The sequence below is a fragment of the Miniopterus schreibersii genome (genome assembly GCF_964146895.1).
Source record: "Miniopterus schreibersii genome assembly, chromosome: 12".
Lineage (NCBI taxonomy): Eukaryota > Metazoa > Chordata > Mammalia > Chiroptera > Miniopteridae > Miniopterus > Miniopterus schreibersii.
In genome coordinates, this window is record NC_138112.1 from 66,091,613 (window position 1) to 66,103,675 (window position 12,063).

Sequence of the window (12,063 nt, forward strand, 5' to 3'; positions counted from 1 at the left end):
ATTCGTTCTTTTCTGTCCTGATCAGAAAAGGGGATCAGCCCTGACTGGTGTGTCTCGGTGGTTAGAGTTTCCACCTGTGGACCAAAGGGTTGTGGGTTCAAGTCCCACTCAAGGGCACATACCTGGGTTGCAGGTTTGATCCCCAGCCCCATGGCCCCAAAGGCAGCAACCAATCAATGTGTCTCACATGGATGCTTTTTTTTCTCTCTCCCTCCCCTTCCCTCCCTCCCTTCAACTCTCTCAAGAAATCAATGGAAAAAATATTCTCTGGTAAGAATAAACAAAAAAACAAAAAAGGAAGGAAGGAAGGAAGGAAGGAAGGAAGGAAGGAAGGAGGGAGGGAGGGAGGGAGGGAGGGAGGGAGGGAGGGAGGGAGGGAAGGAAGGAAGGAAGGAAGGAAGGAAGGAAGGAAGGAAGGAAGGAAGGAAGGAAGGAGGGAGGGAGGAAGGGGAGAAATGGAGATCAAACCCAGCTCAAGTCACATGGATGGAGTAGGCAATAGTAGATATTTTCGGGTTCAGCCCCAAGGCTATAGTAACACTCTCTTCTTTTGTTACAGTATAGATAGGAAAAGCCTGGACTCTCTGTACTCCCTATGGGCCACCCCATTAATCCACTCTCTCAATGATATTATGCTCATTGGGCCAGATGAGCAAGAAGTAGCCAACGCCTTAGAGGTCACGGTCCACACGCATTTCAGACGATGGGGAATGAACCCCATGAAGAACCAGGGGCCCCCTAAATCAGGGACATGCCAGGATTTCTCATCCAAAGTAAAAGATAAGTTACTGAATCTTACATAGCCCATTATGAGGAAGGAAGCGCAGCGCCTCTTTGTTTCTAAAGGTAGCATATTCCACAGCTGCATTTACTGTTTAGCCCAAACGAGGCTGAGACTGGGAAAGGTCTGAAGAAGATCCTGGCTGTGGTGAAAACAGTGCTGCTACTTAGGTGACAGTGTCGCTTAGGCGACCCTAGGGTGTTAGCAGCATCAGGTGTGGGCAAAAGTTTCCGCGTGGAGTTAACGGCAAGCGCACGTGGGGGACTCACAGGACAGACTCCTCCTGGGTTCTGAATCACGCCACATGCTCAGTCCCTCTCAGGCGCGATTTGGCATTTATTTTTGTTCTGTTGTGACTCTCTGTCATGCCTAACGTGACAGACACAAGAAGGCCAGATACGAAATCAGGCTGGACACAGGGAAGAGCCTCTTCCTTCCTGATTCCCAGTCTTCTTCCCAACAGCCTGCCCAACGTTTGTTACAAGCACCCTTACCTTTTTCCACCTGGGGATTTCTGGTTCAGCTGGTCAGACGCTGTTTTCTCTCTGGTCCTTCTAGTGTCCCCTCACATCATTACTGATAGTTTCTGGATCTATACCTACAGAGACCACAGGGTTTCCAGAGTTTGTTCACACTCTGGGTCTCATGACTGAAAGTAAAAATAGATCAATAAAATTTAGATTACCTTTCCTTCAAGTCTACCCTCGTTCTTCCAGAACACTCTAACCTCATTTCTCCCTTCCCTTTCTTTACATTGAGGTGCCTCTACAAGGCCACATACCTCGCTGTATGACATGGGGGGGGGGGAAGCAGCACCAGGGTACGGGGGCAGATCCCAAGTAATGTTTGAATACCAATTTCCCCTCTGGCTAAATATGTATTCTGGGGCAAACTGCATGAGTTCCCTAAGTCTTGTCATTTGCGAAGTGGGAATAGTAATGGCTCTTGATAGGGCTGATGGAGGCATCCTTTACTCCTTTGCTTTTTGCCCTCCAACCCCTAAACTGTGATGTTCTAGTGAATGGTGTCGATGGAGTTGGATTGGGAGACTGGCCCCAAGGGAGGCTGGGGCTCCTGGAGGTCATGGTGGGGAGATTCCTGGGCAAGGGAACCACCACCAACAACAAAGCTCAGGGGTAGCCTCGGGCCTGGCGCTTTTGGAGACTCAAAGAGGAGCATGTGTGGTATTTTTTCTTTTGCTTTGCATTTGGGACTCTGGGAGGAGCAAGGTAAAGAATTAAAGAGAAATGGAAAATACAAATGGTGATATTAAAGACAGCTGTAATTCAAGAGAGCACAAGAAAGAGGGAAAGTAAATCTTCCAAAACAAACCCAAAAAGGGTATAAGATATGAAAAAAATGGTTACTTCAACAAATTCATAACCCCAGTCCCTAACACATAATCGATTTTTACTTTTCCATGTCCTATCCTGATCATATACATTTATATACATATATATACATCTAATGTATATGATCGTGATCATACACATTTATTGTTTCATGTGGTTACAACCTCAGCCTCAGCAAAACAAAGTTTGTATTCTCGGGCAAGATTAGCCTGTAATCCTGACGTCGATCTTCCCTTTTAGATCACTTTCCACATTAATTATTTAAGACCAAAATAACCAAGCCTAGCTTGTGTCTGTCCTAGTGTCTCATTCTTTTGGTGGCAGAAACCCTGCAGGATAAACCCGTTTAGCATGTGTCTTCTTGACTCCAGTAACGCCGAAGCAGGCCGGAGAAACCACATATGCCCTGGACCCGGGCGGTGTAGATCCGTCATCCGCCCGATCGCTGCATCCCTGAGGCTGGGTCTCCTTAGCAGAGGCTGAGACGAGCCGCCACCAGGGTGTAGCCTTCGGCCGGCAAAAGCGGCTCCGCGTCAGTAGGGGGCGCGCGCGCTCCGAGGCGCCGGCCGGGCAGCAGGGGGCGCGGCTCTGCTCCCCTGACGGGCAGCCGAGGAGCCCGGCGAAGATGAGGTAATACCTCCCCCAAACGGCGAGGAGGTGCGGGGTGGGCCCCGGTGTGCGCGCGAGCGTGCGGCTGCGGGTGCGGGCGCAGGTGCGGGTGCGGGCGCGAGCCGGAGACACTTCGGGTGCCAGAGCTGGCGCTGCGGACACCAGTCACTCTGCATTTAAAAAAAAAGAAAGAAAAAGAAAACGGGGAAGGAGAAGAAGACAGTTCCACTGCGGGGAGGGAGGTGGCAAAGTTGAGGCCCGGCGGCAACGGCGGTCCGCTGGCGGTTCGCTTTGCGGTGTCTAGGGACCGGGGTAAGCCCCCGGGCGCAGGTCGGCTCGCGTCCCTCGTGGGAGGAGCGATTCGTTCTGGAAGCAGCTGAGCCGATCCACAGGGAGGGGGAGCTCTGGCGGCGGCGGCTGCGTTTCGCGGGCGCGAGAGCGGGGAGGGCGGGGAGCAGGGGCGGGAAGCCGGAGCCACTCGGAGCGAGAGCGCGCGGCGAGCGCCCACCGGCGACTGCGGAGACCGCGGCGCAACTGGTGCGAGGGCTCGGTGCTCGCCGCGCCGCGCCGTCCGCCCGGGCTCCGGCGGCGGGCCCGCGGGCGGCTCTGCAAGGCGGGGGCCCGTTCGCCGAGAGCCGGGCGTTTGCATGAAGCCGCCCGACCCCGCGGAGCGGTGGCAGCGGCGGCGGACCCCGGCGGCGGCGCGCCGTCCGAGCCAGGCGGCCGCGGCGCCCGGGCCCCGGTGGATGCGCGGCTGGGGAGCGGCCCGTGGGCCGGAGCGGAGGCTGCCGGGGGCGGCGGGGCGCGGGGCGGGGGGCGCGGCCGAGGCCCGCAGGCGGCGGCGCCGGAGGAAGCGGAGGAGAGCGGGCGCCCGGAGCCCGGGAGCGGGACCCGGCGCGGGCTCGCCATGCTCCTGGCCTCGGCGGTGGTGGTCTGGGAATGGCTGAACGAGCACGGCCGCTGGCGCCCCTACAGCCCGGCCGTGAGCCACCACATCGAGGCGGTGGTCCGCGCCGGCCCGCGCGCCGGCGGCAGCGTGGTGCTGGGCCAGGTGGACAGCCGGCTCGCGCCCTACATCATCGACCTGCAGTCCATGAACCAGTTCCGCCAGGACACGGGTGAGCCGGCCGCCCCGCCCCGCCCCGCGCGCCTCCTCTCCCCCCGGGCTCCCACCCGGGGCCACCCAGCCCGCACCTCCGTGCCGTGGTGTCACCCAGGGGTGGGCGTGAAGGGGGATCCTTAGACCCCCCCCGCATAGACGCCCAGGCTGTTAGTGGTGGTGTCTGGTTATGCCATCCAGCACCCCCTAGCCCCTAACAGCTCCCCTTTTACGCCCCCCCCCGCCGCCCTTTAAGCGCTAGGTGGGCCCAGGTCTCCCAGGTGGGGATTGTGGGGCTGCCCCGCCCACCAGCAATCCCAGCGCCTAGCCGAGGCTTCCCGCTCCCGTCGCGCACCCGCGGATGACCCTGCTCCTGCCCCAGGCTCCCTTGGGCCTGCCACACCTCCCCCTCGTCGCCCACCCTACTGCCTCCGCCCCTCCGTGCGGGGGCCTTCCCGCAGCGGGGTGCTGGGTGTGGAAACTGGGGAAAGTAGCGGAGACTCCCCGGAGGCCCGGCGGTGGTCTCCCGCGGGAAGGGCTGGGCCCCGGGCACGGAGCGCCCCGGGCGCGGTGGCCTCGGCGCGCGCGGCGGCTCGTGCGCTCCCGGCGCTGAAGCAACAGGCCCGAGCGAGGGCGCGAGGGGAGGGGCCGGCCCCGAATGCCCGGCGGGGACCGCTCCGCTCCCTTTGTCCGCCGAGGAGGGGGCGGATTCCTACGGAGAAACTGCCCCCAAGCCTCCTCCTGAAACCGTCCCTAGGAGGGACACCCTGGCCACCCAGGTCCCTGAACTCCTAGCTTTCCTTGAGAAGCAAGTTGCCACTGCGGCCACCACCATCCCCTCCCGGCGAGGGGGAGAGGCGGCGGCAGGAGGTCAGGGTGGCGCCCCCTCGCTTGGCCCGGTGCGTCCAGGCTTCGCCAACGACCTGGGACGAGTCTGCCTCCCCGTAGTCTCTTCAGGGGAGTGGGGGCCGATTCTGGAATTCTAGCTGGACTTTCCCAAGACTGTGAAGAGGGGCCTGGAGAGGCAGGTGTGGGGAGGAGGGGCTGGAGAGGATGCTGGGGGAGTCCCAGAGGGCCGCCGAACAGCTGCGGAGCTGGGCATCCCATCCCCTTGGAAAACCCCCGCGTCCTGTGCGCTGATTAGGATTGTCATGGGAAAGGGGTAGCTTTCCACCCTCGTGTCCCCAGCTTTAGTCATGACTCCCAACAATCTCTTGGCCAAGGACTTTGCAGACACTGGCCCAGTGAGTAAAGTTTTCTGGGGAGAGGCTGCCAAAAGTGTTACCATGGGGGGGGGGGCGGGGGGGAGCTTAAACCCTGGTGGGAAAGGGAGGGAGGTGGAGCTGAGATATGGAAAATTGAGAAAGAGGCTTAAGTGTGACTGTGGGGGGGGGGGGGGGTGAAGAATGTAATTGTGCAATTTGGATAGAGGTTGTGGAGGCAGAGGCCTCAGATTGGGGGCGGGTATGTGTCTGGAGAGGAGGACAGCTGAGCCATGGCTGTGGGACCAGGAAGACCAGCAGTTAGGACACCTGACAGGGAATTCCAGCCCTGCTCAAAATAAACAGGCAGGTGTGAGCTTTTCTATTTGAAACTAAATCTCTGCAGCACATGGAGAACCACCCTGGTGACCTAAAGATCCCAGCCCTCGTCCCACCTTGGGGAAAGGAGAGAGCTGAATCAGTGTTTAGGGACATGGTACCTAGCAAGGGTCATGGCCCAAAGGGCCCTTTCTATAGAAGTGACCTTCTGGAGAAAACTGGGCTGGAGGACAGAAGCCCCTCCCCCTGGGTCTGATGGCTCTTCCCTGGAAGGCTGACCACTCTCTGGCGGTCAGTTCAGTCCAAGGCTAGGCACCAGGCCGCAGTCAGCCTGCCCTCGGGGAAGAGTGGCGGGGGCTCCTCGGACTTTAGACGGGAGGCAGAGAGCTGGCCCTGCATCATTTTAAAGACCGCCTCAGGGTGTGTTTCGAATTCTTGTCTGTCTCCTCAGTGCCAGGCGGGCACTAGGTGCTGGAGGCCCTGGGCTGAATTCCCAGGAATGCTGGTTCTGTCAGGGAGCTTGTCAAAGTAGAATAGAACCTCTGGGTTCCTGGACTCACAGCCTCCTCTCCATTCTCCACCGACAGACCACAGTTCCTCTCAATATAGCTCATTGATAAGGCCATGACAGGGTAGGAACTTTAACCACGGGCTCCCAGGCAACCTCGGCCAAGCCCTGGCAACGTTTAATTAAATCACCCACTGTCCCCTAAGCCGTAGTTTGAAGCTGGGAACCAGAAACATCCCCACAAACAAAGGAGAGCTGGAAGTCCCCTGCGTAGAGGCGATTCCTCTCTTTTTTCCATGGCCCCTCTATGTGGGGACATTTCCTGAGATGGGAGCTTTGTGTGGGTTTTTTTTTTCCAGAAGTAGCCTGCCCTGCTGCCAAGGGAGTCCTCAGACTCAGCTCTCCTGCGCTCTGACCTCATCCAGCCTGTCTCCAGGGAGATGCCTAGGAGGTTGCAGACACCCTCTGCTCCTCTGTTTGCCCTGGGCCCTTCTCCCCAGACAGCCTCCAGTCTGGGCTTATTTGCATTCCATGCTGGTCTCCTCTAAGCATTTGGGGCTAGTGAATGTGGACCATGGGGTGAGACAGAGGCGACTGGGTCTTGGCTGCTTCCGAAAGCCTTGGTTGGGTCCTCTCCCCCTTCAGTCATTTTCCCTGCCTGGGCTGACCTTCTCCTGTTGTAGGACAGTGACTGGGGCTCTGTACTTCAGCATCTCTTCCCCCCTTGTCTCCCAGTGCACCCGCTCGCTGCCATCTCCAGGGCCTAGGCAGGAGGGTGGGGGAAGCCCCCGGCTGGGAGTGGGGGATCTGACTCGGGCTCTCATCCCAGACTCACTGGCTTACAGTGTGACCTTGAACAGGTCCCTTAACTGCTCAGGCCTCATTTTCCTCGCAGAAGGAACAGGCTTAAGGTTCCTTGGGGCTCCTTTCTCTCATATGGGCATGTGAACGGGTTTGGCCCTTGCACCAGTGAAAATGCTGGTGTGAGGGAGGGATCTTTCCAGCTCCAAGTCTTCTGTGCACCTGTGGCCTCTTTTATGTCTTTCCTGTGGGGAGAGGGTCAGACGGTGAGAGATCTGAAGGGTTTGACAGAAGCTTGACTTTTAGGCCCCCACAATACCCTCCATCCTCTGTGAGCGCAGGAACGGAGGAGGCGAAGGTCCTGATGACCACATGACAGTTACAATATAGGGGATGCCCCAAGCACGTCGCACATGTGATCTTGTTTAATTCTCCCAGCAGCCGTATGAAAGACCTATTGTTCCTATTTTATAGGAAAGGAAGCACGTTGAAAGAGATTAAGTTTTTCAAAAGTCTGCAGCCAGCCAGTGGCGGAGCTGAGGTTCCAAATCGAGTGCGCCATGCCCTACTCCTTTCTGTGGTGAACCTGTAGGGAGCACCAACTTCATGCAGGCGCTGTCCCAGGCATGTAGGGTGTCACAGTAGCAAACCGAAGTTTTTGCCCTTGTGGAACATTCTAGGAAGGGTGACGGGTACTGGGATTTCTTGGGCACAGCAAACGCTCTATCACAGTGTTGCATAGATCAGGGTGAAATGCCTTAGAGACCTCAGGTCATTCTTAGAAAGGGTTGTCTCACGTCTTCCCGAAGCCGAAATATCTTGGGAGCTTTGAGGTGCAGGTGTCTGAGTTGCCAAGAAAAACTGATTTTCTTTCTCTTTCTTCCTCCTTAGTCTGGGAACACCCTTTATCGCTACCCCATGGGAGGCCTTTTCCTTGGGTCACTGTACCTTAGGACCCAGTGGATTTCCTCAGATCATCTAGTTCACGGTCCTGGTTCCAGAAGGTCCAGGACTCGCCCATTCCAGGTGGATGGGCTCGGAAAATAATCAGAGAATTAAATCCCACCAACTCTCTTGTCCCACAACTTTGGTTCTAAGGCTTGCCTTCTGCCCAGGGCTGGACGGCATGGTACCCGGGAGTTTCTGAAGCAGGTGATCCTGGAACCCCTCTTGGAAAGCATTCAGCTCCTCATGATCAAGTCCTACCCATTTCCTCTCTGTAGGGTTCCTCCAGCCTGTCACCTCCCTTTCATTTTCACTCCCTCATAACTCCCTCATAACTTCTCACTTAGAATTAATTAACAGCAGCTCTGGTCTTGTCACTTCTCTGTGTCACAAACTTCACTGGCTCCTCATTGCCTACAAATAAAACCCATCACAGCCTGGCGGACCTTTGCCTTTTCTGCCTATTGAAATTCTCCTTATCTTTCAGGTCTTATGCTGTTTGTCATCCATTTCTTGAAATGCTCTCCAAACCATCATTTCTTTATTTAATATTTAATTGATATTTATCAAGCTTCTAGGGCATTCTAGGAATGGGGGACACAGCCCTGAGCAAACACCTGGATGCCCACTGTTGTGGGGTTGGACTCCAGTGAAGGGAGACAGACTTTCATCAAATTAATCACACAAATAAATGTGTAATTGCACATCAAGATAAATGCTATAAGAAAAGCAGGAATGGGAATTTGACCTGGTCAGGGCAGCGCAGAGGAAATCTGAAGGATGAGCAGTGAGGAGGATTGCCGGAGTGTTTGCGGGGAGGGACCAGCATTGTGAAAAGGCCCAGAGAAGCGCGGCAGGGAACCAGGCTGAAGGAGGCGGGGTGGCAGAAATGTGGGCAGAGTGTCTAAGGTGTGAGGCCAGTGGGTGGAGGGGATCTCAGTCCTGACCTCGGGAAATCATGGGAAGGATTTGAGCACGGTGGGGATGTGGTCAGATTTTCTACCAGCATGCATTGTTGGCACCCTTCCTGTGGCTCTTCTGCCTCATAGTCATTCGCACACCCGTCTTGTTTTAGACTGTAAGCTATTTGAGGGGTGCCTAGGTCTTGGCATTCCTCACAGCAGCTAGTAGGTGCTCAGCATATGAGATACATGATGAGATGCCAAAGTAGCCAGCAGTTGCCAATCCCAGCACTTTATGGAGCTCTCATTACTGCCAGGCGCTGCAGTGGGCACTAGAAAGCAAAGACCTACACCGTGGTGTCCACACCTCCACTTAAGGCACCGGCATGGAAAGTGCTGAGACCCTGGTGCACCCCAGACTTCCCCAGGGTGGGGCCCGGACTGGGAGAACCTTTCGAGAAATGGCTGGCAAATGGCATAGGACCCGAATGACCAGGAGAATTTCAATAGGCAAAACAGGCAAAGGAAGGCATTTCTGCAGAAGGGCCTTGATGAATAACAGGGGAAGGTCCGGGGACTCTGAGGGGCCCATGAGGACAGAGGGGGCATCTGCTTGTCAGGAGTGGAGGCAGGACAGCACAGAGGAAGATAAACCGGGAGGCTTGCGAGAGCCAGGGCTTGGTCTCCGGAAGCTCTGGGGAGATTCCCGGGCACCTCTGGGATAGGTAACCCTGGTGTAAAAATGCCCTTTAAGCCCCCCTGTGAAAATTGGTCAAGTGCATTGTCCCTGCTACTCTGGAAGGAGTATGAAAGTGTCATTTAAGCTCTCTAAACTCAATTTCCTCATCTCTGAGTGGTGTTTCATGGGATTGCCATGAAGATCATGTGGTCTGAGATAGGTGAAGGAGCTTTCTAAATATTAAGGTAGTGCAAATATGAGTTATATGGAAACTTTCTTTTTCTCCTACTCCTCCCCCCCCCCAGTCTCCCTCTCTCTCTGTCTCTCTCTCTCACACACACACACAGCATCCCCTGAACTAAACTTTCCCCAGGACTCCTCCATCCTGCTTAGACATATAATAGAAAAGAAACTGCAATAATCATCTTTTCTTGAGCTCTTGCCATGTGACAGGTGTTATTTCAGTGCTTTATATTCACGCCTTCATTTCATCTTCAAATTCACCCTTTGAAGTAGCTTCCCCTGGCCCCAAACAGATGAGGAAACTGAGGCTTAACCACACAGCTGGAAGGGGCGGGACCTCTGCTGTGGGACACAAAGCCTGCGCCCGCTCTTTGTTCCCCAGCGAGCTGGCTACTTAGGAAGGAAATGGAGGCAAACCAGGGGACTATGGGCTCCCCCCTTCCTCTTGTCCTGCCAGCTACCCCCATGTCCCCCAGCAGAGGTCCTGCTGCTGAATAGGGGATTGTTCTGCTTCTCCCTCCTGCCTCTGAATGTGGATGTTTTGGGTCATTAAGGGGCTTGGAGATGGGGTGGAGGGTGGGTTATGACCCTGGCAAAGGCCTGAATAGCCATTGTTCCTTTTCTTCCCCCCTTGAATGGGATTCTGTCCCCAGTCCTGGTGTCTTCCTCTGGGTTGGAGGAGGGGTGGTCGGGGGCCGGAGAAGGGGAGCCTTTTCCCACCGCTTTGATGGGTCGGGCTCAAGATGACAGGTTGAGCTCTTTCAGCCACCCTGCAGCTCTCACCAGCATCCCCACCCTGCCTTGAGCTGGGCATCTTCAGCCTTGGTGACACCCATGAAGTGAGCCCCAGTCGGGTCTGAATTCAGGTTTGGGGCAGGTAGGGGAGAAAGAGGCAACAGCTGCAGACTTAGTGTTCCCTTCCGGTCCTGCAGGCTCATTTCCGCTGTACTATTCCCCAGCGATGACCTTGGCCTTGTCCCTACCCCCTACCCCCACCCAGCAAGACTGTAACAACTAAGACGATCTTCTCTTGAGGCGGGTTTGCGCTTCTCAAAAGGAAGACATTTGACACATAGAAAACTAGTCTTATGGCCGTTATTGTTGTTGTTGAAATACGACTCGATGCTGGGAAACTTGGGAGCGTGCCCTCAACCTGAAGTTCCTTTCTCTTCTCACAGTCACAGGCCACTGGGCGGCCACTGCCTCTGGGCAGCCTTCCTGGCCGGGGGCAGAGTCTTCCTCTGCCCTCTGGTCTCCAGGGGCCTCTGTTCTTTTCCTCCATCACCCTAGAGGCAGGGACATTTAGAGGGATGGGGAGAAGGGATATGACGTTTATGAGCACCTGCTGTGCGTCAGGGGCCTTATGTGCCTTAGGGCCAGAAGAAACGCAGAACTTGGCATGTACAGGCGCATATTTGTTGAGTTAATGAGTCACAATTTTCACAAAAACTCAGCAAAGGGGTTATTACCCTGTTCCTGGGGGGGGGGGGGGGGGGAGAAGAGGCCGAGGAGTCTGTATTAGCTAGTGAGTGAATCAACCTGGGGGGCACCGAGGTGTCCCCATTCCAAGCCCCGCGCCGCTCCTTGGGGCTGTGGCCTCCCGGGCCCTTTCCCCTGTAGCTGTGTTTTCAAGGCTGATACCTCCACAGGCAGCCCAGTGCCCGGCACACAGTAGGGCTCGTTTAATGTTCACCTGTGCATGCCACAGAATTCCGTGCCAACCCTTGCTGACCCCGACCCTCTGCTCTGCCCCCTCTGGCAGGGACCCTCCGGCCAGTGCGCCGCAACTACTACGACCCGGCCTCCGCGCCCGGGAAGGGCGTGGTGTGGGAGTGGGAGAACGACAGCGGGTCCTGGACGCCCTACGACATGGAGGTGGGCATCACCATCCAGCACGCCTACGAGAAGCAGCACCCCTGGATCGACCTCACCTCCATCGGCTTCAGCTACGTCATTGACTTCAGCACCATGGGCCAGATCAACCGGCAGACGCAGCGCCAGCGCCGCGTGCGCCGGCGCCTGGACCTGGTCTACCCGCTGGTCACGGGCGCCGTGCCCAAGGCGCAGTCCTGGCCGCCCGGCCCCGCGCCCGCCGCCTCGCCCCCCGGCCCGCCCTGCTCCTGCCCGCAGTGCGTCCTGGTGATGAGCGTGAAGGCGGCGCGGCCCCTGGCGCCCCCCGCGCGCAAGACCGCGCCCGCGCCCGCGCCCGCGCCCGCGCCCGCGCCCGGGGCGCTCCGGCTGCCGCCGCCCCCGGGGCCCGGCGCCAAGCCCCCCGACGGCGCGGGCACCATCCGAGGCCCGCTGAAGGCCGCGCCGTCGCAGCCCGTCCAGCGACAGGCCTCGGGCACGCGGGCAGGGGCCACCGCGGCCTCTCCCGCCAGCCCCCCAGGAGCCAACGGCAAGACGGGGAGGGTGGCCCTGGCGACCTTGAACCGGACCAGCTTGCAGCGCCTGGCCATGGCGCAGTCCCGGGTGCTGATCGCCTCCGGGTAGGTGCTTGCGCGGCTGCCCCGGGCCTCCAGCCCTCAGGCAGAGCCGGAGGAGGGGCGCCCTGTCCGACTCCCGGGGGGCAGGTGGGAGCCCCAGGTGGGTGGGTAAGGGGC

At 57.4% G+C, this 12,063-nt stretch overlaps 1 protein-coding gene across 1 annotated transcript in view; it reads left to right on the plus strand.

The window, feature by feature from the left end:
• The first annotated feature begins 3,645 nt into the window (after positions 1 to 3,645).
• Positions 3,646 to 12,063, plus strand: part of DTX4 (deltex E3 ubiquitin ligase 4) — a 32,238-nt gene continuing 23,820 nt past the window's right edge. The window contains exons 1-2 of the mRNA XM_081155289.1: positions 3,646 to 3,860; positions 11,223 to 11,949. Of these exons, the coding sequence (XP_081011415.1) occupies positions 3,650 to 3,860; positions 11,223 to 11,949 (938 nt within the window). The 5' untranslated portion in view covers positions 3,646 to 3,649. The remainder of the gene's footprint in view (positions 3,861 to 11,222; positions 11,950 to 12,063) is intronic.